Source organism: Phycodurus eques, chromosome 6 (genome assembly GCF_024500275.1).
Source record: "Phycodurus eques isolate BA_2022a chromosome 6, UOR_Pequ_1.1, whole genome shotgun sequence".
Lineage (NCBI taxonomy): Eukaryota > Metazoa > Chordata > Actinopteri > Syngnathiformes > Syngnathidae > Phycodurus > Phycodurus eques.
Window position 1 is genome coordinate 27189895 of NC_084530.1, and position 26285 is coordinate 27216179.

General features: G+C 40.2%; 1 protein-coding gene across 2 annotated transcripts; it reads right to left on the reverse strand.

Moving 5' to 3' along the window:
- map2k7 (mitogen-activated protein kinase kinase 7) lies at positions 1 to 25907 on the reverse strand. 2 transcript variants are annotated; one of them, XM_061678600.1, is made up of 12 exons: positions 25784 to 25907; positions 23944 to 23991; positions 17428 to 17566; positions 17273 to 17339; positions 15711 to 15824; positions 14859 to 14978; positions 14335 to 14442; positions 13546 to 13725; positions 13363 to 13443; positions 12292 to 12434; positions 12161 to 12206; positions 1 to 10638 (listed from the first exon to the last, which is right to left on the reverse strand). In XM_061678600.1, the coding sequence occupies exons 1-12, from the start codon at positions 25905 to 25907 to the stop codon at positions 10492 to 10494; spliced, it is 1317 nt and encodes a 438-aa protein (XP_061534584.1). In that variant the 3' UTR covers positions 1 to 10491. The 2 variants fall into 2 exon arrangements, with proteins under 2 accessions (XP_061534584.1, XP_061534585.1); XM_061678601.1 differs by lacking the exon at positions 23944 to 23991.
- Positions 25908 to 26285: the final 378 nt, after the last annotated feature.

Here is a 26285-nt window from a genome sequence, read left to right on the forward strand (position 1 = left end):
AGTGAGCCCCCGTGGCCACTCGCAGCACTCTCTTGCCGGAGCGAGCGCACCTCGGTAGGTGGTAGAAGCATATCACGAGTGTGGCGCTAATGAAGTTAATGCGCGTTCAGTGTGTCTAACTCTTGCGAGGAACCCAAGTCGAAACTAGGCATCGAAGGACGCGACATCACAATCTAGCAGACGCCGTGACATGGACCAATCAGAGCCAAGCTGTTTTCAAAGGACATTTTGGGCATTTCCAACCAAAATGATCATGCAAACCCAATAAAAGGACAGCAAACATTATCACAATTAAATAGAAATCAGCCCTTTAAAGTAAAACAGTATCTTGAATGGGGAATTTGCCATTTTTGAACTTCCTGTTTAAATTATGAATTTTGTCAATTGGGGTTACACATGCATGCCATTTGCATTGTGGCGTCAAACCAAAGCGTCAGATGGAGCTTGGCGCCCGCCGTCATCCTGTTTGTTCATTTTACGCAGCCGCAGGGCAACAGTCTTCTTCTTGTTGCGCCACCTCGCATGACACTTCCTGTTTTGCATCACAATGGCACGCGGGTGCAGTGTAAATTAAAGTTAAGACGGCAGAAAGAAGTATGCAGACAATCTGGGTTTGGCTAGAACATCAGTGTATAGAGCAATGCAATGCAGCGCGCACACAAAATAAGTACTAAAAATCAGTGTTATGTAAGCTTGCATTAGTGAGGAGCATGTGCAGTCATGTTCTACAGGTAACTGGAAAGTTACAGTAAAGAGACAAGTGAGGGGAGAGTGGGATTGGCACATGAATAGAGGGATAGTTTTACACACAAATCTTTAGTAACAGTCTCCCCAAATTGCTTGTTCACATTGGGGTCACAGGTGAGCAGGAGCCTATCCCAGCTGACTTTGGGATGAGGGGCAAGTTACATCATCCCAAACTAAATAAAAATAAATACACAAAGAAACACTTCCTGTGATGTACTGCCTTTTTCCGCCTCTAACGTGCCCCCTCTTGTGGACAAAAAAGACATGACAATATTCTGTTTTTAAACCTGAAAGTTAAAAAAAACAACAACAAAAAGACAACTTTTTGAGTTTTTTTTTTTGATTTTTTTGGTGTTTTATTGTTGTTTTTCTCATCAAAAGAATCCTGAGGTATTCACAATATAATGGCATTTGTTCTTTTTGAAATGAGACAGGGATGCAGGCTGAGGTGAAATATAGCAATAAAATAAAAAAATAATAATAGGGGCAGTAAAGCTGTGAGACTTGATACATTTTCATGGTGCCAAAAAAAGGGGAACTAACAGTATGTTGTCTCTCTTGTTTTTGTTGTGAAAACTACGAACGTAAAGCTATAGCCAAACAAACAACCAATAATAATAATAATAATAACTCGGAATTTCAAAAGAGTCAGCATAAGCAGGAAGGCTTTTAAAATAAAATACAAATTGAGCAAAGTTCCAAATGTAGTGAACCTTTGTTTGCATGGGTAAACAGTAAATAAAATGGAGGAATTTAAGCCAGTAAAGATAAATGTCCTGTGTGTTGTATTTCAGTATATTTTGGTATATTATTACAATAATGATATACTTTTGACTGCTCGCCTCTCAAGTCATGTTAAAAAAAAAAGCAAACAACAAACCAAAATCAAAAGACACACATCAATAATAAATATAAATCAGTGAAGAAAATACACTGTTGAATGATGATCTTCCCGTGTCACAGATAAATAAGACAAAAAACTGTTGTGACTCTTTAAAAAAATAAGAGGGGGGCAGTCTGCAACGCAAGACACCAACAAAAATAATAATCATAATAATAAAAAATAAACATTACAAGTGCAACATCAGTCACGACAGCTTTCGGAAAACAAAAGAAAAGCTCAAATGCTCTTGTACTTGACCAAACAATTCACTTACTACAGCATCAAACAAACCAGGAAGAATAGAAAAATAATCATAACACAGCATTAAAAAAACTTATGTCAAATCATAAGCCGGGCAAGGGTGTATTTGTGGAGCAGGGGAGCAAATAAAGCAACAGCACACACAATTTATAACCCATATTGGGGCTATGAGTCAAAATGATCAAGATGTCGAATCAATGCACAACAATACATAATAATAACAATAGCTTTTAAAGTTGAGTTGCAAGTGGCGGCTAGAATTCACCAGGCTATCACCTGCAGTGGAACCTCTGAAGTTAAATCTGTTCTGTTCAAGTTGTTCTGAATTCTGAGTTCTATTTTCCCCTCATTCAAAAAATTATGTGAAAATAATGTTACGTGAAACATCACTAAATCGTTTAAGTGTACATGTAATGCTTTAAGTAACATTTTAACATCATAGTTTATGGTAGTAATAAATAGAAGTTAGCCACTGTATAATAAAACTAAAACAAAGCAAAAATACCCAAACTTTAACCGTGACTGTGTATGTCATTGATATTTAATAATTATAGTTCATATTGTACTGAGCAGTCACACTTCAACTTTGGAGGTTCCACTGTGTATTTAGTATCTATTTGTTCAATTTGGTGTCTTCTTTGCCCTGAATAGTAGCCATAATTAAACTCATAATACAATAATATTAAAACCTTAAATCATACGAATAACAATGATCATTTAAAAAATAAAAAAATAAACACAAAATAAAGGATAAATAAATCATCACCGTCAATACACTTTTGGTACACGCATACAACAGCTAAGTGGGGGGAAAAAACAGACAAGTTTTCTAACAAACTGTGTGTGTGTGTGTGTGTGTGTGTGTGTGTGAGCGAGAGAGAAGTGGAATTATGAGCTTCATACGAGACCTTAATAATTCAACATTTCTGACCCCAAAAAAAAAGTAATGGGAACAAAAGAACGGCAGTTACAGCTGTGACAATGACGTGCACTTGATAGACTTCACAGCAGGGGGAGGAACCTTTTTTACATTAATGCAGTGATTAAATGTCTATTTTTACATATCAAGAGGGTTTGTGGATTAAATTAGTTTTACAGTGGGTACAGAAAGCTTTCAGAGCCCCTTAAATTGTTCACTCTTTTTTTATATTGCAGCTATTTGCTAAAATCATTTGTTCATTTTTTTCCACATTAATGTAGACATAGCACCCCATATTGACAGAAAAAAAGGAATTGTTGCAATTTTTGCAGATTTATTAAAAAAAGAAAAACTGAAATATCACACAGCCATAAGTATTCAGACCCTTTGCGCAATATTTAGTAGAAGCACCCTTTTGAGCTAATACAGCCAGGAGTCATTTTGGGAATGATGTTTTTCACACCTGGATTTGGGGATCATCTGCTATTCCTCCTTGCAGATCCTCTCCCGTTCTGTCAGGTTGGATGGTTGACTTTCTAGAACTTTCTCCCATCTCCCGACTGCATCTCTGGAGCTCAGCCACAGTGATCTTTGGGTTCTGCTTTACCTCTCTCACCAAGGCTCCTCTCCCCCAATTGCTCAGTTTGGCTGGACGGCCAGCTCTCGGAAGGGTTCTGATCGTCCGAAACGTCTTCCATTTACCTATTATGGAGGCCACTGTGCTCTTAGGAACCTAGAGTGCAGCAGACATTTTTTGGTAACCTCGGCCAGGTCTGGGCCTTGCCACAATTCTGTCTCTGAGCTCTTCAGGCGGTTCCTTTGACCTCATGATTCTCATTTGCTCTGACATGCACTGTGAGCTGTAAGGTCTTTATATAGACAGGGGTGTGGCTTTCCTCATCAAGTCCAATCAGTATTCTCAAACACAGCTGGACTCCAATGAAGGTGTAGAACCATTTTAAGGATGATCAGAAGAAATGGACAGCACCAGAGTTCAATGAGTGTCACAGCAAAGGGTCTGAATACTTATGGCTATTTCAACAATTCCGTTTTTTTTCGGTCAATATGGGGTACTGTGTGTACATTGATTAAAAAAATTAAATGATTTTAACAAATGGCTGCAATATAAAAAAAGCAAAAATTTTAAGGAGGTCTGAAAACTTTCCGTACCCACTGTATGTGTGTTTTACTATTGCATGAAAGGCCAGATAAAATACTTATGTGATCCCCTCCTGAATTGCTAAGTTTGCTCACTTACATAGAAGTTAACAGTCTCCAATATCTTTGCATTGTTTATTGATCACGGTAACGAAAGATCAGTCAAAATACATCAAATAAACTGTGCATTTCATCGAGTTAAATAAGATTGTGACAAAAACTGCTGAATTCTTCATAATTGTATGTAATTATGTCATTACTGTATGTTCTTAAAGTATAACAACAGTGACATTTTTCTTACTAAAAAAACAAAAATCTTTGGGGGGGGCTGTATTGGATTAATGGTATTGCCATTAATTTCAAAGGGCAAGGATGATTAGAGAGTGTTGTCACGGAACAAATTAGACTCGTATGTTTAGGCACCAATGTATATTACTTATCACATACAAACATGCAACATCCTTTTTTTTTCTTAAACATTTCAAAGTTCCTCCTCAATGCTGACTTTTATTTGTTTGTACTTTGTTGGTATTATTAGATGTGCAACTGTGAATACAGCTGTTGTGACAATTTGATTTCCCTCACAGGATGAATAAAACCTCTTTCGTTTTATACTTTTAGTACTTTCACTCAAAATGCACGTGCACTCGTTTTGTGTTATTGATAGTCTGTCTATTACAATTACTGAACACCCACAGAAATTGGACTGTTTATTTCTTTGCGAGCAGACTCACAAATTCAGCAGGGGATCAAATCATTATTTCCCCCACTGTATATGACCCAGGGTCTGTCGGTTCCCCACCCCTGCTTTTACAGCATTGATCTACCCCCCCCTCCAAAAAAAACCAAACACAAGCACACAAAATCCCTCCGACCCTAATACAATCCTTAAATATGTCAGCTCATTGAAAACTTGCTGTGTGTTGCACTAAGAGGGTGGGAGTCTCATTATAATGTACCGCTCGTAGCAAGCCAACATGGTTTTGCATGACTGCATAGTGACGATGATATTTGGTTTCCTTACAGATGGGATTTAAAACACACAAATACACAGAGAGAAAGAGAGAGCGCGAGACAGCTGCTGGACGCCAAGGCACAGCTCAGGTAGGCGCTAGCAGCTAGCTTCATTGTTTATATACATGCCGGCGAGCTAATATACACATCAAGCAAGGGTGGGATCACTTTAAATATTTGGTGTCTCTACATCAGGGGTGAGGGAGCTTCTTCCTAGATTTTACAAAGTCCTCCAAGAGCCCTACTAGATCAGATTGGTCCGTACTGGGCCCACCCCTGTTCTACAATCCGAGTAGCACATAGAGCATGTGTTGGTGCACATCAGTTTATAAACTAAACAAGGTTAGACAGACAGTGGGAGACTGGGTCCACACGCAGGGGTTGGGGGGAGGACACGCATCCGGTGTCATTCATAACTGGAGGCCGAGCACCTGAATGTACGTTTTGTACACGTCAGCCCCGTGGACGTAAACCGTGCCTTTAAAGTCAAGTCAATATTCGTCAGAGTAAAAGTAGACAAAGGGGTCGAGCTGACAACACCACTGGATCTCATCTTCATTTTGTATCAATGAGAGCCATGAGGTGCCCTTTGGCTTCCCTGAAATTGTCAAGACTCAGAATCCTATGATCAATCCTGGATGGGTAAAATGTTTGTAATTGTTGGGGTCAATTCAGTATGCAAATCTTAAAACAGGGTTTTCCCATATATAACATTTGAAAGCGGCCACCACCAGCTCTAAAAGCTGACCGGGGTTGTACGTGTTGGGTTATTTTTAACTGCAATTGTAGTGGCGGCGTATCAGAAACAGTTGAAAGTCACTCCTAAAACCATCCACAGGCAAACTTCTTACATTCCAAACTCAGGCCCCAATGCAAGTGGACAGTAACAAGGTGAGGTAAATTTTCTGACTCACAGCTTTATCGAAATCTGCACCGAAATGCAATGCTCTTCATTTGACACAATTTCGTTGACATTCGCTAGGTTTTTTGGTGAAATCCTGTCGATTGCTAATGGTGCAGCAGTAGCCAATCTTCAAGGACTTCAGTTGAAATAATTTGTTTAGGTTGTTCATCATTTAACCAACTAATTTAATGATGGTCATCGTAAATAATAACTACAAGAAAACAATCTGTAAGATAGCACTTAAGTCACACTGTCTTCCTATCTGGTGGAGGCATCCGGCACTTCTGTGCAATCTGACGGTAACAAACAAAAAAAAAAAAGTTATGATTCATCTAATTTCGTAGTGATTCACACATATAGTGAACCCCCGCGGATTTTTTGATTTATTAAACCTACCCTCTGTTATCTACTAAAGAACTCACTCAGCTATTTGCTTTTACGCTCATGCCGCAAAATTAACTTTGGCGCCATTTTGGTGTCAAGGCACTATGTTAGTGAGTTGAGGCGTCTTCTTTAGACAAAAGCAGTGCTTTGTTGCCATCTCGTGGCACCTATAGGCAATTATAAACCCTTTGACAGGGGCATTACTGGTTTTCACAAGTTGCGATAGGGCTCTGTGCCTGAAAATGCTGACATGCTAATAGCAATAAATTGTACAATTTTAAGCTTGCTCTGCACTCTCCTGAATGCCATTCTTGTTTTGGCATGACTGGATTAACAGTAAACTGAGCCATGTATCACTTTGGTGCCATCAAGATTCCTGACATTCAGTGAAGCCAAAATAGGATGGTGGACTTCCCTGTTACGGAACTCCAGTAATGCCGCTTTTCTTCGGACTGCTCGGCCCCCCGTTGTGTGTTATAGTGTGCCAGTCTCCCTCTGTAGAGCATAAAACATCACACAAAGGGGGGCACTGCTACACCGCAGCGCCCCCTTTAGCCACTTAAATGCGCTATAGAGAAATTTCATAGAGTTGTTACAATAATGTATTTATGGGGTTGTGGACACCTTTGGTGTGCAGTTGTCAAGCTTGCAGTGGATGGACATGACCTAAAGCATCTGGACAGACAGACAACCTTGAACCTGCCTACGGTGTAATGACTTGCATTAGTCGCACGATGTGAGGTGACGAGCGGTTACATTGTGTCATCAGTTAGTGCTTTTCTCTCTCTCGCTTTTCGCCTTCCTCAACGCGTGCTCTTCTCGTCAGTATTTGGTAAAAACACATGCAGACTTTGCATTGGAGTTCACTTTTTTGGCAAAAGTATTTTGTCCTTTGGGGAAAAAGAAGTGACAGCAGCGTCTTTATAGCAATTAACACAATTCAAATAAAAAATAAAAATTGTAGCAGCAGTCAATAAATAGTTTGAACGGAACAACAATCATCAACTAGCTCGAAAAAAGGTTGGTGTAACACCATGAAAGCTTTGTACAGCGGATGTTTTCTCCTCAGTTTCCTCTCTTTTAGCACGTACTTAACTTCATTTGTCTTTGTCTCACACTTGCAGTTTCTCAACAACCTTACCACTCCTTCCATTTCCGCTCATCTTTACTGCCATCTTTTCAACATCTCATCATTTTCTCTCTCTCTCTCTCTGACACTTAACTGTTTCCTGGCTTGTTCAGTACCACTAGTCACTTCTGTGTCTCTCTCAGTGATTTGCTTTGGTGCCTAGTCAAGTCTTCACTATATTCATTCAACAATCCTCAACAGCCTTAATTGTAGAAAAACCACATACATGTTTACACGCGATGCTAAACAACAAGTCTATATATGACGTCTCGATAAAGACTATTCATGAAAACTTTGTAGGATATGACACTTAAATCAGGACATAAAATTAGTGAATAAACAACCAATATTGGCTTGACTGAAAACGTTTTTCTGAAATAATAAATTGTTTTTAAATTACTAAACATTAGCAGAAAGATATTCAGCATTAATCTATGAATTATACAAATTTCAATGTAAAATCTACAACCAATGCTTAAATGATATCATGAACTTTGGATATAAAGAAAAAGTGGTTTTACTTGGCCAGCTGTAATTATTGTATTTTCAAGACATTAAATGTACATATACAACATACAGCAATTACATTATGCTTTCATAAAGTACTTAGATGTGAATAGTTGTTTTCATACTCTTAAAAAAAAAAAAAAAATCAGCTTATCATGGACTATATTTCTAAGAGAAAAATAATATTTAAATTCTTTAATTTGAATGTATGCTTAGTCTACTAGTTGCCCCTTCAGTTACATACTAGGCGTTTCCCCCCCAATCAGTGTATCCGATGCCATCGTTGGCAAAATATCACCATATGATATCGGAACCACGTTATGTCAATATTTTGCCTCCACAATTGTCAACCCTATTAAAACGCCTGTAAAGTGAATTCAGAGATTTGTGAAGGATAATTGCCGAAAACGTGCAAAGACTGAGCACTACGCAGTGCTGAATTCTGGAGATACAGCGCAGAACTGTTTCATCATTTCAGTTTCCCAGATTTTTGGGGCGTGCCTTGAACAGCACCCAGTGACCAATTTGAGCATCTGGCATGAGTCCCCCGTCCCCGACTGCGGTATATAATAAGTTGGACGCCTTCGTTCGCAATGTTTATCCGGTGCAATCACAAGTTACTTAGTTATTACTAGGCCCATTAATGCCACTACAGCATGCAGTGAGCTTGCCAGCTATGTATGCCTTGATCCCACAATTAATAGAACCAGCATGGTGTCATTATTTAAATTCTCAAACGAGGAGGTGATGCCGCCCGTCTCGTGGCCGACACGATCCTCGGAAGTCTGTTAGGTCGCAAGCCAGCTGGTGGCTAGCGGGGAGTGGTTTCACGTGTTTGTGAGTAGAGACTGTGCCTTATTTTTTTGAAGCCTCATTTTCTATACTTGCTGATTTATTTATTTATTTATTATTATTTTTTTTTTAAAGATTCAAATTTGGCAGGGTAGAAGTCATTTGTTCACGTTACAGTGACTTTAAAGATACTGTTTTTCAGTCTGTAGCATACATTGTAAGAGTCGTTCGATATTGGTAAAAGTATATTTTAGGAGAAAATGTTTAACTTTTAGAAAGATTTCTTACTAAAAATTGTGGTGAGAACAGCTTATGTCTTTGAGAATGCTGCGTGTACATGTGTAAAGTCCTGTTCAATCAAGTTTAGTCATTTAGTAAGTAAATTACCACTAAAATCACCTCAAAATGCTCGTTTCGTCCAGTTGCATGAGCAATCTGTCTTGACTATCATCTCTAGCACAAAGTGTGGTTGACACATGATGATACATTTAATAATTGCCAGTTTGACTGTGGTTTAAGATCATATGCAAGTAACCGCTGCTTCGTTTGAACAGGACTATTAATGGAAATAGTTGACTGTTATTGCACCGTAACACGTCCTTTGAGTCTCCACCTCGCAACCGCAATCACCTTTGGTCTGGAAAACACTCAACAGCAGAGGCAGACAGAGAGGACGAGGTAGACAACCAAGTGGAGTCGGCATATGCTCCACAGTTGATGACATCCATCCACCCACTTTTCTATTTCTTTGCACATATTAAATGTCTGCGTTCTACGTCTCCTTGCGGAAAAACCAACACTGCAAGTTAACAATCCTCCAAACAGCCATCAATACGACTTTCTTTTCCAATCCACCAGTTTCCTTCCATCTCCTCTCAGCTCAGCTAACTCATTATGGACGAACAACAAAGCAAGGTTAGAATACCAGACAATTTTTTTTCAGTGTTTTCCCTCCCAAATGCGTAGCTGGAACATGGATTGTAAAGGATGGATTCACATGAAAGCTGATCAATTGGTATTAAAAATGAGGCTATCACTAATGATTTGTGTGTTTTGGACTAAAAGACTTAATAGGATGGACAGTATAGAGGTGCAAATCAATAAATTGGAATACTGTAGAAAGGTTTCTATTAAAAAAGTGAAACTCTTGATTCCTTAAACACACAGCAATCCAATATTAAATTCCAAAATTTAAAAAACATTTGTTTATGTAATATCCTGATTTCTTGAGATGAGGGTTTTCGTGACCTGTAAGCTACAATCAAAATTATTTAAAAAAATAAAAATAATTCAGTGTGTGTAGTGAATCTATACAATGAGTCTCACTTTTTTTAATTGAAGTAGTGAAATAAATGAAGTTTTCTCCAGTATTCAAAATTATTGATGACTCCTGACCGTGTATTCATATCTGGACAAACTCAACACATACACGTAACAGTGGCTTGGATAACACTCGTTGCTAAGCGACTACTAAAAAGTGACACGTTTACGAAGGTGTGATGATAATGACTGTAGCTGCGCACAAACGCAGCTAACTAACTACAGTGCACATCTCCCTCCCATGTCTGCCTGTCCAGATTGAACATGCTATCCATCCATCAGTCCCTCCCTCCGTCAGATCGGCCGTCCCCAAAAAAATATCTCGTCGTCGTCGTCGTCGTCATCATCCTCCCACTCTTTGAGGGCTTCTTCGGTGGACAGAGTCTAAGGCTAGGCTTAGCTTCTTTAGGCTGAGGCTAGACTACATTAGGGAGGACAGCTGAGCTAAGGGCGGGCGAGGGGTTCTCTACAGGCTACCTGCTGAAGAGCGAGGAGTGGAGCTGGTGCTGATGGCTGTAACATTGGCTGCTGCGAGGCGACTCTGTGCGATCCATCACCGTCTGGAACCAACCGGCCACATCCACCTCCAGCACCTCGTAGCGTCGGATGAAGCTGTGCTCCTAGAGTAAAGGAAGGTAAAGAAGAATGCTTATCCTGGATTTACAATGCCGACAGTACATTGGCGCCTTAACTTACAAATTTGAATTGTTCCGTGACCCCGCTCATAACTCAAAACACTTGTATCTCATATCTTTCCCCGTTGAAATGAAGAGAAATACCTTTAATTTGTTCCAGCCGCACCATAAACCACCAACAAAAAAACTTCAATAACTTTAAATATGGGTGAAAAGTATTTTTCTTATTACTCATACATCATATAGATTCATAAAACACTAAAGAAGGCAAATTCCTGTCGTATTTCTACATTAAAAATTATTTTCATTGTTCTAGTTATGTAAATTCGAGTTTCTAGAGATGTGTATTTTGTTTATTGTTTGCTGTAAGCTATATTCATCAAAATAATACATTAAATATTTCACTCCTGAGTGTATTGCTGCACGTTTATGGCAAATCACAATTATTTTGATCAACATTGTAATCACGGTTATTAATCCCAATGATTCCATGTTAGGCAAAAAACTTATTTTTATTTCACTACTTAAACAATATGTGACAGTTTTCTGTGCAAAATGAATCTTTAAATAAGAATGATATTAAAAAAGAAATGTTCCGCAAAAAAATTCTACTTGACCAATGGATAACTGAATAAATGTGCTATTACAAAGTGCAATCAAGAATTCCAACTCAATGGAAGCAAATACAGTTAAATGCAAATAAAAAATAAAAAACCTGCAATAATTCTGCTTGACCTTTGGTCAGTCGTGCATGGTCACAAACTACAAAGAACTCGACAGTTGTGATTTCCCTCTCTATTTACTCCCGGCATTTTATCATTGCGGTCAGGCCAGCCGAAAAGTTGATGTCAAGGCAGCCGCTACAATAACTGTTAAAAGTGTCTTACCGTGACACGCCGCCTCTTCGTCAACATGCTGAGAGGGGAAACTTCAAAATAAAAACTTCATATATTACTACACTGGTCATCAATGCAATTTTAGGCTTTTATTTTGAAGTTGGCACCTGACCGCAGTGCTGGAGCTTAATGAGGCCTTAACCATGCGTTCGCCCCCCAGTGGCTGACTGGGCTGCTGCAAATGAAGCACTTTTCATATGCAGCATAGTGCCCGCATTTTAAATGTTAAAAAAATAAATAAATACATGATTAATCGCCAACAATCAGGCTCATTTAATCGTGGCAGCCAAAACAGTAATCACGATTAAAATTTGATTAATTGCGCAGCCCTACTTGAGTGTATGGAGTGCATCTCTCAAATTCGAGTTTTACTTTTTGAATTGAACTACCAAACTAAATTAAGCTTTTGACACTATTCTGGGCACTATTCTATTTACTGGGATGTACCTGTTTAACCAAGGAAAAAAAGTATATGCCTGTGAGTATTGTTATATTGTCACCTCTCTCTTTTTTTTTTTTAATCAAAGTGCCATGATGCATGTCCCAAGAATGTGAGTGAAGAGCAAAAAAAAAAAAAAAAAAGTCCAGAATGTATCAATTTGAAGTCTTACCAGCAACTGGTGGTATTTTGGCCTTTTTCTGTGATCCTTAGTGAGGCTATGAAAAACAAAACAGGTCTTATGAACATTCGGAATGAACGAAAGGATCGTTGATTGTGTGTGTGCGCGCGCGTGTAGCTCACCAATCTTTGACGAAGGACTGGAAGTCGAGGGAGAATCCCATGCTGAGAGGCAGCAGAGGGGGGTCTTCCTGCAGCACTTTGGTCAGAACCTCAAAATCTGTCTTGCAATTCTTGTAGGGAAACTGTCCTGTGGCCAGCTCCACCTAGTGCACACCAAGTGCCATTGACAGTGACCGTGTCTGCAATAGTTCATTTCACAATAGTGTAGGTATATAGCGCCGGTATCGGTTTGGCTAAGCACCTACGAAGAAACACGCTTACGAAGCACAGTTCAAACTGCAAACTATCAGTTACGCGGAGGAACATGGGAATCGAGTAGCCGCGAGAGAATTCCAGATCAAGGAATCCATGGTTCGCAAGTGGAGGTAGCGGGAAAACGCCGGCATAATTGCTGAAGAGCCCCCCGGCAACGACACTGACTCCGCCAATGTTTGATGGAGAACTTGCCCAGCTGTTCATTTCGGATACAGATGAGGACTTTGATGGATTTGTGGATGAGGTTTGAAAATAACGTCAGTACATTGTTAAATACTGAATTCAATAAAGTACAACCGAACTCAGTTTGGCTCCCGCTGCCTTTTTAAAAACATCCGCTAGCATTTAAACTAGCGTATGTTTTACCATGCCTGCGCCCAATAATACGGTGCGCCTTATGTATGTGTTAAATACAGAAATAGACCCCGTAACTGGGACTGCGCCTTTTAATACGGTGCGCTTTATGGTCGCGAAAATACGGTAATATTGAAAAACAGCAAGTTGACATCTTTGTGGGGATATTGGGACGCAACAATTGTACCTACGCCAAACAAAGCAGAAAAGCAAGTTATTCTGCTTACCACCATTTTCTTTATGGTTGGCAGGATAACAAAATAATAATTAAATTATTTCTATTAACACTTTGTGCAATTGCATTTTGAAGCGCATCTAAATGAAGGTACAAATGGAGGAATTATGGCAGAGGTTAGTCTTCAGTATTTTTTTCCCCGCAAGCATATAAATCTAAGTTTGAATTTATTATCAAGTTTGACATTTTGCCCCCCCCCCCCCCCACAATTTCCAAAAAGTTCTGACCAGAGAGATTCCAAGGCTCCATACGTCCGCTCGGATGTCGTAGTCGGGTTTGGTGGGATCAGGAGGGTCTATTCTCTCGGGCTGCATGCATAAAAACATACAAATATGAATCATTGTGTGAAATAAGTATCTGATAGTTGCATAAATTAACAGGTTAGTATAACTTGATGTGTTGTCACTCACCGCCATGTATGCAGCACAGCCGGCGCTGCGAGTCTTTGCCTTGGAGTCGACGAGGCGTCCGCTGATGCCAAAGTCGCACAGTTTGATCTGACCTTTCGCATCCAGGAGAATGTTGGAGGGTTTAACGTCACGGTGGATTACACCGTGCTTCTCTTTCAGATACAGCAAGGCTTTTACTATCTGGAGAGGGCACACAGTGATAATTAAACCACAAAATTTAGGCATTCAGTGCATTTTCTCGAATGTCGGGCTGCGGCTATCGAATATGTATATATTGTTTTAAAGAATCGATTATTCTACTGATTATCCCATCAATTATTTGAGTAATTGGACAAGCAATTTTTTTGCTTTCTTAAACAACAATACCAATACAAACCATGCATTTGTGATGCAAGTATTATTTTTGTCCACGTGGGGTTGCCATCCTGCTGTCTACACGGTAGTATGTGCGACTTTAAACGTGGGTGGCTTTAAAAGGGGGTGGACCTGGCCTGGTGAGTGATGTGGGAGTCAGCGAATTCAAGTGTAGAGTTGGCTGTTGTGAGCTCAGGTTAGCGGCTGACCGTTAACTGGCTAACCCATTAACCGCCCCTGGGGATCATCATGATTCCAAACTTAGGGAATTTTATTCTGCACCCTTTCGTCTTGGCTCACCACCATCGCACGAACTAATTTCTACACGAATCAGCAGTTACATTAGTCCGGCAGAGAATTTGCTTCGACTTTTTGTATCAAATTATTGAAGTCATTCAAATAAATGCTTCAGCCCTGTTTGAACGGTTCACTTACTGCAACGGTCATTTTTCCTAAGATTTGTTCTGGGATGGGGCCTTGGATTCTCTTCTTCAGCTTCTCAGCACACGTTCCCATCAGCTCCATGGCAATAAATACATCTGTCTGTAAAGGCATATGCATACATAATAGTTACATATAGTCAAGTGGACACCATTGATAATGATCGTTTTACTGTAGGATAAACCAGTGGAACCTCCAAAGTGCTTCAACCTGGACTTAAACCTAATATAGTGCTCCCAAAAAAAAAAAAATGTCACAAAAAGTGGATACACAGATTACTTGCCTTTTAGTGGAAAAGCATTTCATTGTTTGAAGAAAAGAAAACAACTTATTGGCCATGGATATTAAACAATCAAATGAAAAACAGGAAGTATGGTGGTAACTGAGCGTGCCTTCTTGTGCCGCATGACAGTGCAGTTCATAGTTCATTATTTCCTATAAAACAACTTGACAACCAGTGTCAATGGATTCTGTTCTACTTTAGAAGTTCTATTGTAACGTATATAGAGGACACCCACATTGGTAACTATGGCACCGTAGCACTGGATGATATAAGGGCAGTCGTGACTTTTCAGCACCACATCCAGGTCCATCAGGATCCTCTTGTTCTCGTCCTTATTGCCTGTTCGCCGCATTTGCTAAGGACACACACACACATTTGGATGGCCATCATATTAGAAAGATGACAGTTCAACAGAAAATAATCACTAACTGCCACAGTGTAAAACAGAGGTGAGCAATTACTTTTCCAAAGGGGCCATGTCAGAAACTTGAACTGTTGTCGAGCAGCACACCAAGTCTAAACTCAATTATGTTCCATGTTCATTGAAAGTATTTATATGAAGAATTTAATGATATTGTTTGTTACTTGTGTATATACAGTATATCTTGTTGTAATTAGGACATAAAACATTTAACAGAATTCAAAGCATCTTTTAAATCACAAATATATATACATAATCATTTAATCAACATTCCTTAAAAAATAAATAAATAAAACGACCACAGCGTGCATCATTTTGTTTGTATAATTTTTAAAGTGAACTGGCATTTTGAGCAAGTTTCATCTCAATTTAGCCATTCCTATTTGGTCCTCACAAATGATTATCACGGCAAATCACTCAATATAGCAACGATGTCACTAAGCTGGCAACGCAACATAAGTCGTTGCTCTTGTACCGCCCACAAACATGCACATCAAACTAAAAGTCAAATTATTTCAACTTTATAAAGACTGCAAGGGCTCGTCAGGGACTGTGAATGAGGTAGGTACAATTTTTATGGCCCGCAGGCCATACTTTGCTTTGGCCAGGTCTGGTATAGAAGAAAGAGGATGTTTTAGGGGGGTAGGAAGTACAGAAAGGTCTTACTTTGACTGCAATGACGTGACCAGTCTTCTTGAAACGCACTTTGAAGACCTGCCCACAGGTCCCGCTGCCAATCTCCCCCTCATTGATCAAATCCGTCACCTCGGCTGGATACCTCTGTAGAATCAATGGCAGATGCACGCTATCACTGGATTGGACTTTACTGTTGAATACAGTGCTGCCTTGACTTACAAGTTTAATTTGTTTTGTCACTATGCTCAATACTCAAAACACTGAAATATATGAAATAATTTTTCCATCTTGAAATGAATGGAAATCCGTTACAGCGGCGAAACGCTTTTAAACAAGAAAAATAGAATTATACAGTGCTGCATGTTATAAAAACATACAATAATGATTAAACACAATGTAAAGAATTAAAGTTTGTGCATCATAATTTCTTTGTGCTCCTTCTAGTTCGTGCACCACGGCCACCAGGTGGCAGTATAATACAGACACACAAGAAAGGTTTCACACTGACTCGGTAAACTGCCTGTGAGTATTATATTGTCTGCCTGCATGTTTTGCTGCACCATTTGTGTTCAAATATCCGTATCTTAACGGGACAATTACCGCAACATTGCTCTTAGCTTAGTTATGGAGTTTTCTATTGTGTGTTAGCATTAAACTAGTGAACTTTGGAAGTTATGTGCTTTCGTTAAATACACTACAGATTTTTATCTTTTATTTTTTTTTAAGGGCTACCGATACAGATTATTAGTAGTCAAGGAGGCCGATTAACTGATATTTGGAGCTGATATTCATTTGCTGTAAAAAGGGAAAATATTGGCGTCAACATTTTTAATAACACAAACTCAAGCACTTAACTTTGTTTAAATGCCTTTAAGCATGCTTATTAAACAAGCTTTCATATTTGCAACTTTTTTTTTTTTTTTTTAATCTTTAGACCATAGACATCTTTGTTTTAAAATTCTAGCAAAAAGTGTAGGGAGCTTCCAGGCTCAACAGGATGTCTGAAGTTAAATTAAGAACAAATCGCTCTTTTAAATTTTCTACAGTAAATAAAGTTTTCCAAAATTTCAATACACCTAAAATGTTTCTCTCATTTATCTTTGTTTTAAGTTTAAATAAAAAGTGCAGGTAGTTCCCAGGGTGACCGGCATATCTTACAAAGTTAACAAAAAAATAATAATAAATAAATAGTTCATTGACGTTTTTTTCAATTGATCCCTTATAAAAAGAGGCTGATGCCAATATGCGTCAATGTAGAATATCGGCCCAGACGATAATGGGTCAATCCCTAAAATATGTAACATGTAATTTTTTGTTTTATGTTTCAACTTCATCTGGGAATGTCAATAGACAGATTAAAGAAAGTATGTGGCCCTTTTTTTGAAGAAATGTTCACTATTTGCGGCTTGTCGTGTAGTTTATCTGCTACCATTTAGTACTCGTAACTAAAATCGGTCAAGCAACGGCTCGTATCTTAAAAAACTCATGAGTCAGGTCATTTGTAAATTGCGGTACGACTGTATTGTTAAAATTTTGACAACACTTGGGGAACCCACATATTCTGTATGTTGTATTAAGAGTCAAGAACTTACCTGTCCATCGATTTTAAGATAACCCGTTTGTTTCATGATCTCTTGCAATTTCTGGTCAATCTCTGCACTGTGGGGACGAACACAGAATTTTTTTTTTCCAAAATGTGTCAATGCATCGTGCGAGGTCAGGAGTGTGCGTTTGCGAGCGCACATACTTTTCGAGACTCTTCTGTAGGCCGTACTGTGGGGTGGGGAGGGTGAGCATGTGTCTGGGGCGACAGGGGTGGTGCTGAGGCGAGCTCTCTGAAGACGATGAGCGGCTTCCTGCGTCGTTGGCCAGGGGCAGCTGAAGGGCTGATGTGGGGGGAAATGAACAGTTAGAGACAGGCAGGCGAATAGTGCATTTTCATACCAGAGGCCTGCATGTCATCAGCACTGAAAAGCTTTAATTCCACTGTTAGCGATTTCAAGCCAACGCCATGATACAGTGGTGAGAATAAATATTAAAGTTGCATGTTTGAGGCCAGTCACTGATGGCGTGGTGTGACATTGCCTGACTTCGGTGAAGGCAGCGTCGGTTCAGTTCCCATTCAGTGACGGGATCCAGCAGCTGAGGATGGATGGATGTTTAAGGCCAACTGATGTTGATTGACCAGCTATAAACCCAATATCTGGTCATTATAAAACTGCAATCCTGGACCCCGAGAAATGATTAACGCATTTTCTCAAATATTGGCCAGGGGACTTTATTTACAGTACTCAACTGCAAAGAGTAACAGGTGTTTATCAAACACAAGAGGCCAGTATTAGCACAAATGCATTTTTGTTGTAATTGTTAATATTGTCTTTTTACTTACTTTGCAAATGACAATTAAAACACCTTTTCGCAACTACAAAAATGGACACCATGGTGAAATAGTCGTTACCATATCTGGCTCAGTTTTGAGGGTTGGAGTTCGAATCGCTCCCCGTGTTCGTATAGGTTTTCTCCAGGTATTCCAGCTCCCTCCCATATTCCCAAAATCATGCATGTTAGGTTCATTGAAGACTGAATTGTCCATAGGTGTGAATGTGAGTGTGAATGGGTGTTTATATGTGCTCGTGCCCAAAGGAGGCTCTAGTTACAGTACCCCTTAATTTTCAAAAGAGGGCGTCAGGCATCTTCCCACTTAAAAGGTGGCAATGATATTTGGAACAATCTAATGTTTGCATTGCAAATAAGTAATGGTTGTTTGTCTATGTGCGCCTTACAATTGGTTGGTGACTTTTCCAGGTTGTACCCCGCCACTTGCCCCAGTCAGCTGGGATTGGTGAGGACCACCGCTATAGAAAATAGATTGTTTTATAATGTCCTACATTGTAATAGGGCATTATAATGATATTTTTTCACATGGGCCATAGTGTAACATTTGAACAGTGTTATGAAATAAATTCTAATTGTATCACAACACTAATAATATTGTATTACACTTACATAGCGCTTTTTCAAGGAGCTCAAAGAAGACAAATACTGAGTGGGGGCTCCAGTCCTATGGTATTCTCTGAGAAACTCACCTATTCACGGTTTTTGTGCTCTTTCTGACAAGATGCCACTAAAGTCTTGTCTAAATAGGAATGTAATTGGTCCAAGGAAGTATGCTTAAAGTGGTAGATCTCCTCTGTGCGAGACAAGCTTTGCATGTCGGGGAGGAACTAAGTTTAGCCTGGGTTGTTATTGGAAGTTACAAAGTCTTTGCCGCATGTGCACTTCCAGTGCCTTTTTTTTCCCAAAATCAAGCAATCTGTAAACTGTTTATATTGAAGATTAATGCTGTAAAATGACTTTGAAACAATATTGAACATTTTGGGGTATATTTATGATTTAAAGTTTTAAACTATTACAATAACCAATTCTAATCATTTTTAGGTGGGGCATCAATCACCTACATTTTTTTGCTTATTCTAGGGCTGTTACGATACACCCACAAATTAAGATTTGATTTGTATCTTGATATCTGACCAGTGATTTTATTATTATTTTTTTTTTAAATATATAAATTAATATAATAAATATTACAATTTATTAAGAAATACATTTGTCAGTAGACTGCATGAGTTTTCTTCGGTGCGCCACTTCAATTAATTTCGGGATGTCTCTTTGAAGGTGCATTAACGTTCAACGTGACTTTGGGAAGTATATTGAAGTTGCTTCTTTCCCTTTCGGCTTGTCCCATTAGGGGTCACCACAGCGTGTCATCTTTTTCCATGTAATCCTATCTCCTGCAATCTTCTCTCTAACACCAACTGCCCTCCTGTCTTAAATCCCTCACTACATCAATCAACCTTCTCTTTGGTCTTCCTCAAGCTCTCTTTCCTGGCAGCTCCAGCCTCATCATACTTCAACTAATATAGGTAGCTAATCACCATCTCTCCTCTAGACGTGTCCAAATCATCGAAGTCTGCTTTCTCTAACTTTGTCTCCACAATATCTAACCTTGGCCGTCCCTCTGATGAGCTCCTTTCTAATCCTATCCAAACTGGTCGCCCCGAGACAGAACTTCAACTTCTTCATTTCTGCCAGCTCCACCTCTGCTTCCTGTTGTCTCTTCAGTGCCACCGTCTCTAATCCGTACATCATGGCTGGCCTCACTACTGTTTTATAAACTTTGCCCTTCATCCTAGCAGAGACTCTTCTGTCACATAACACACCTGACACCTTCCTCCACCCGTTCCAACCTGCTTGCACCCGTTTCTTCACTTCCTGACCACACTCACCATTGCTCTGGACGGTTGACCCCAAGTATTTAAAGTCCTCCACCCTTGCTATCGCTTCTCCCTGTAGCCTCATTCTTCCCCCACCAGCCCTCTCATTCATGCACATATATTCTGTTTTGCTTCGGCTAATCTTCATTCCCCTTCTTTCCAGTGCATGCCTCCACCTTTCTCACTGTTCCTCCACCTGCTCCTTGCTTTCACTGCAGATCACAATGTCACCTCCGAACATCACAGTCCACGGGGATTCCAGTCTAACCTCATCTGTCAGGCTATCCATCACCACTGCAAACAGGAAGGGGCTAAGGGCTGATCCCTGATGCAGTCCCACCTCCACCTTAAATTCTTCTGTCACACCGACAGCACACCTCACCACTGTTCTGCTGCCCTCATACATATCCTGTATTATTCTAACATACTTCTCTGCCACTCCAGACTTATGCATGCAGGACCACAGTTCCTCTCTGGGTACTCTGTCATCGGCTTTCTCTAGATCTATAAAGACAATGTAACTCCTACTGACCTGCTCTGTACTTCTCCATCAACACCCTCAAGGCAAATAATGCATCTGTGGTACTCTTTCTGAAACCATACTGTTGCTTGCAAATATATCTGTCCTGAGTCTAGCCTCCACTACTCTTTCCCATAACTTCATTGTGTGGCTCATCGACGTTGCACATCACCCTTGTTTTTAAAAATGGGCACCACCACGTTTCCTCTATTCTTCCAGCATCTTCTCAAATGGAATTCTATTGAACAAGCTGGTCAAAAACTCCACGCGACCCCTGGACTGCTTCCGGTCTGCTGTCCTAGTAGTAGTTGAAAAGAACTAGCTTGCTCACTCTGGTCACGTGAAGAGTATACATGACATGCAATTGGAAGAGGCTTCCTGAAACTCTGGGAGCTGGATGGGGCGTGTCGCGGAGCTGACACAGCTTCGTGTCAGAGTATCTTGATTCTCGGTTTTGATACTGTATCGTTACAGGATTACTTTATCCCTATCCCTGCAAATAGTGAGGTATTACTGGATGGCAGTTTTGGTAGCGCTGGGCTCCTCCATACCCAAAAAGCAGCAGGTGATTGTATCCTGGAGCCTGTTGAGGGAAAACCACTTAGTGAGGGGGAGAGGTTAGTAAGAGTGCATCTCAGGAGTTTGGCCGTCTCCAAATTTGCAGATATAGGCTAGACAGACACATGGAGCCAGAAGAAGATGACGCAAACGAATACACAAGGTTGCAGGCGCCGCCCTCTGCGGGTCAGGAGGAACATCGGGCATAGCGCAGCTGGAAGTTAGAGGTTTTTTCAGTTACAGGCAAACAAACACGAGAGAGGAAAACGAGTGTTCACTGCACTCCAGGGATGCTGGATTAGAGACCGTGTCAAAGACAAACGCGAACCCCCCCGCAAAAAGAAAATAAATACAAAACTTTGCCGTGCAGAAAAGCTGCATGCACTGTGATCTTCCGCCTCCAGCAAAACTTTAGGTTAATCGGCGGACATCCGCATTGCGCACACACACACGCACACACACCAACGCTGTCCTGGCACTCACTGACGCACAGACGAGAGAGAAGGGATGGAAAGATGGCGGGAGGGTGTGATTTGAGGGGGAGGTGTCAATGGGCCAAATGGAAAAAAAATAATAAAACAGCAGTCAAGGACAGGCCTCATACTATCAAGGAAATGATTCATTTGTCATAACATAAAGATATCTAGTAGATGAGTTGCCAATGTAAGAAGAATAATCCACAATGTCTGCCTAAAATTCAAACATGGTACAAAGGAAACTCTGAAGTCATACTAAGGTCTATACGTGCCCTGCGTTTGGCTGGCCACCAGTTCAGGGTGTACCCCATCTTTTGCCCCTAATCAGCTGGGAGAGGCTCCAGCTCACCTGAGATCCGAATGAGGACAAGCACTAATGAAAATGATGCATATTACCAGAGGTTAATTTTTTTTTTATTTTTTTTTTTAGATGGACATTTTTTTATAACGTAAAAATGCATTTTCGTTTGAAAGAATTCACAATAATGACACTTTTACTAACTGAATGGATTAATTTCATTACATTATGTCCGATGAGGATTTTTTTTTTTTTTTTTTTTTTTTAAATCAAAACAAATCAGAAGTCAACTAGCGTTCTGAACAGACTGTTCAATCTTAGAGGTTCCACTGTACTCTGTCTGCAATGTGGGACTGACAGAAGGATGTGGTCATAATAATGGCTGCAGTCGTGCTTTGACTTACAGTACAGTAGAATTTAAAGAATTAAACAGTTTGTGCAACATGATTAATTCATTGCGGCTCCTAATATGCATGACTTGGATAGTGGGCAGCAGTATTATAAAGTCATGCAGAAACTACACAGAGTCTGACTCAACTATTTCAAGTGACTCAGTAATTTGCAGTAATATTGGTCGCTTTTGGCAGCGGATAAAGATCATTATTATCATATCAACATTGTCTGTCTACATGTGCTACACCGTTTGTATTCAATTATACGTTGCTTAAAGAATTATAATTAGAGATGGGAATCGAAAATGGCCCAGTCGTTCGATTTCGAGAGAGGGTTTATTTTCTGACGGTTCTACTTATCAATTTCTCTTGCGTCACAAATGAGTGATGACGTGACGCCCAAGAAGTGTACAGTACTGTACAATATAGAAAGAAGTGGGGGGGAAAAAAAACACTATTATGAAGCAATAACGCAGTGTGTTTGCTAGCAAATCATGTCTTAGCCTTGTATACACAGTACTATTTACATTCTGGCCCTTCACAGCCAGCACATTAGCATTATTTATATTCATCATAGAAACCGGTACCCCACAATTTGAAGGAAAGTCCTGTTGCATTTTGGGATACTGGTTTCTATGGTGAACGTAAACAAATGCTGTCGGCACAACTTATCCATGGGTGTTAAAAAAAAAACAAGGGGAATGGGATTTAATGGCATACTAATTTTATTATTTATCATGAAAATACTACAGATGGTAGATTTCCGCAAATTAAGCTGCGCAGCGTGATCACAAACATGAAAGTCATCCTTGCGAAGACTTTAAAGCGCAAGGACTTTTGTTTTAAATCGACAAGGTGTAATTCTCTCATGTTTAGTTTGACAGTAAACTAAATGGGAGTGGCATTAAACAGCTTGAAGCCTCTTTTGTGAAGATCTGTTCACTATGCCAAACATCTGCTTATTGTGAAGTGAGCTGAGCTCACTGCCGCCGTACAGCGTTCGTATCTCAAATTTTTGCTCGCAAGTTAAAGCATAAAAATTCACTCGAACGACATCTTATATCTGGAAAAATTTGAAAGTCGGGTCACTCATCGTGATCATCTCAAAGCAGCACTGTATTGTTGTATTGACGGTCTGTATGTGCTGCAACCATTTGTGTTCAAAAGTAAGTTGTTTAACGGTTCAGTTTTGTTAGCCCGTCTATGGTAGCTGACTTCGGCAAGACTAAGGCAAAGGTTTGTGGCTTGGTTAAATACACAACACGTACATTCTATTTCTTTAATGTTTAGTTTTACAGTAACCAAGTGGAAGTGGCAATACACAGCTTGAATCATGCACTTGGCCTCTGTGAACAATTCTGAAGAAAACAAATCTATTGCTTGTGAATTTCGCTGCCACCATCTTGGGATCGCAACGTAAATGTTTGCTTGCAGCTCAAGACAAATAAAAAAAAATAATAATAATCCACTTGAGCGATGGCTCGTATCGCAAAAGACTCGCAAGTCAGGTAAGTCCAGGTACCACTTTACAGCCTTTTTAGACAGGAACTGGCAACATTTAGTACCAATGGGTCGAAAGACAGGAAGCCCACGCTGAGATGAGGTGAGGTGATAATGAGGCAGTGTGAAAGGGAATTCAAGGGAAATGAGGTGCTTGGAGATGGCGTGGGTGGCCTTGAGAGGGTGTATAAGAGGGATGGGAGAGTGTGGTGCAGTTGCAGAGAGAGCGATGGATTGAATGATACCTGCACGCTGGGAAGGAGCTGGAGCAGGACTGAGCTGGATCACGATGACTAGATGGAGGAAAGAAAATACAACACACACACACACACACACACACACGCGCGCATATTACTGCACTGGAACTACTACGACAATCGCACACGCCCACAGACCTGTCTCTCACACTACACATATTCTCATATAAGACTCATACAGCAAATCAAGAACAGTGAAACACAGCTGTGATGGCTTATAATATGAAACACACGAGAGCAGTACATACAAATAGAAAATGGCAAACTCCACAACTGTCAACTTCATGAAAGAGAGAATAGGTAAGCAGTTTTGTCCTACAAACGGACAGCAATTGAAGGCAGACGCAGTGATGTCCATGGATGCATTCATAGTAATCCTCCAGATAATGGAGGGTAATGTGGCCAAATGAGCATTCCACCCCCTTCCAATCAAGAGCAGCTATTTCTAAAAGATTGTCCTGACCGATTATCCTGTGATGGGGTGTGTTGAGTTTTTCCTTCCCGATCTGCTCAAAAAACAGCCAGCTGACAGTTGTAAACGTTAAATAAATATTAGGAATAGACCAATTACCGGTTGGGCCAATTATCAGCATTTTGATGTAGATTGGCATCTGGCTTTTTTTTTTTTTTTTTTTTTTTTTTTTTAAACCAATACACAATAAAAAAAAAAAGAATTTAAACACAGCAAACTTCAGGGAACTATTTATTTAAAATTTCGGTTAACTTTATAATAGATGCTGCCGACATTAGGAACACCCTGCACTTTTTTGTTTTTGATTTAACTAAAAAAACAAAGTTAAAGATGAACATTTACTTTATTTTGACATTTTTTCCCCCCTGTCGTGTAGGGTCACTTGCACTGGCGAGAGAAAATAAAATGGTTATCTTCATGTGTGTAGTACCAAGCTTTAGTATGTGCTGTAACATCATGCAATTTTCCATCCTTGAGCTTGCCTGTGGTCGTCTTGCAAAGGGAAAAAGTCAAGATATTTCAGAACTCATACAAGTTAAGGAATAGATTGTTTTAGTCTCTCGGTTCCGAATGAATCTGCACAATTTGTTCTTTAGATTTGGAATTCCTTCAGAAATGGCAACAACAACTGCAGTATATAATGTCCCTGCAGTTTGGTAGAGAAAAAAAGAGACTTCTTTAGAGAGAGGTGCTGTTAAATTGAGTTACTATTTTAAACTCGCTTAATATTTTTTCTTCTTGTAAACCAGACTTATTTAACACAGACTAAAATATAATTCCATGTAATACATGTTCGTGGGAAGTTGTCATTTTATCCTGCGGAGATGTGACGGTGGTTAAAATCTGTTCGTCAAGGTTGAAAAATGGCAGTAAAATTTTTTTTTTGCGGCTGATTTAATCACCTGTAGTGTAGACCGGGTGCCATAAGTGTACGTGTACCGACGCAAAGTCGCACAAAAATCTAACATTTTGAGGTTTATCTCAGGCCTGCCAACGACTATCGCTCAGTCCATTAGCACGCTAGCTTAGCATGTTTGACAGCACAGGAGTCGACCACATTCTGGAGGTGACTGTTGACTAAATACTTCGTGACAGCGGGCTCAGACTTTAAAACGTCAATGTGCACACACGCCGGGACTCGTTCCCAACGCGAAACAAGCGCGTTAGCATGCAACGACGACGCGTCGAACGTACGTCGGTGTTTGTTTATGTAGCTAGCTGGTTAGCCCGCAGCGGCTGAGGAGCAGAACAGCCCATCTCCTTCACTGCCACCCTCCGCCTCTTTCCAGCTTTTTCTTCGCAACCAGTTACTCTCGCCCTTTGCGGCCCGGCCGGGCCTCCACGGTGGACACTCACTTGGTCTCGCGTGGGATCTATGCGGACTCATATCGATCTTGAGGTCCATACTCCGCCGAGCCTCTTCGTTTTCCTGCTTGAGTTTCTCCTCGATTCGCGACAGCCTCTGTTCCAGCGACGACATCTTGAAAAATGGAGCTCCCTGAGCGGAGCTCGACACTGCCCCCTTTGGCAGACTGACGTATGGCCACCGAGACAAGACATAACAGGTCGGTAGGCGGTCAATTAGTTCAGATAGACATGCAGTTACACTGGCAATTAAGTGCAGGTCGGTCAGTATGCAGATAGACAGGCACTGATGTTTGACAGGAAAAAGAAAGACAGGTACTGTTTTAGGGATAGACCTGAAAATAGCAGGTAGACGGGCACTGTTTAAAAACAGACAGACATGCAGATAGACAGGCAGACATGTACAGTGAGAATGGAAACCCCATGCAGATAAACAGGTGCCAATGTACAGTGAGATAGGGAAAACATGGAGCTAGACAGGTACTGTTGTACA

Excerpts from the sequence above, each read along its gene's own strand:
- map2k7 (XM_061678600.1), bottom strand. The coding sequence starts at position 25,907 with ATGTCGTCGCTGGAACAGAGGCTGTCGCGAATCGAGGAGAAACTCAAG. Across the intron at positions 23,992-25,783 it reads TAGATCCCACGCGAGACCAA|TCATCGTGATCCAGCTCAGT; the intron begins GTGAGTGTCCAC and ends TCCTCCATCTAG. Across the intron at positions 13,726-14,334 it reads TAGGAAAAATGACCGTTGCA|ATAGTAAAAGCCTTGCTGTA; the intron begins GTAAGTGAACCG and ends TGCCCTCTCCAG.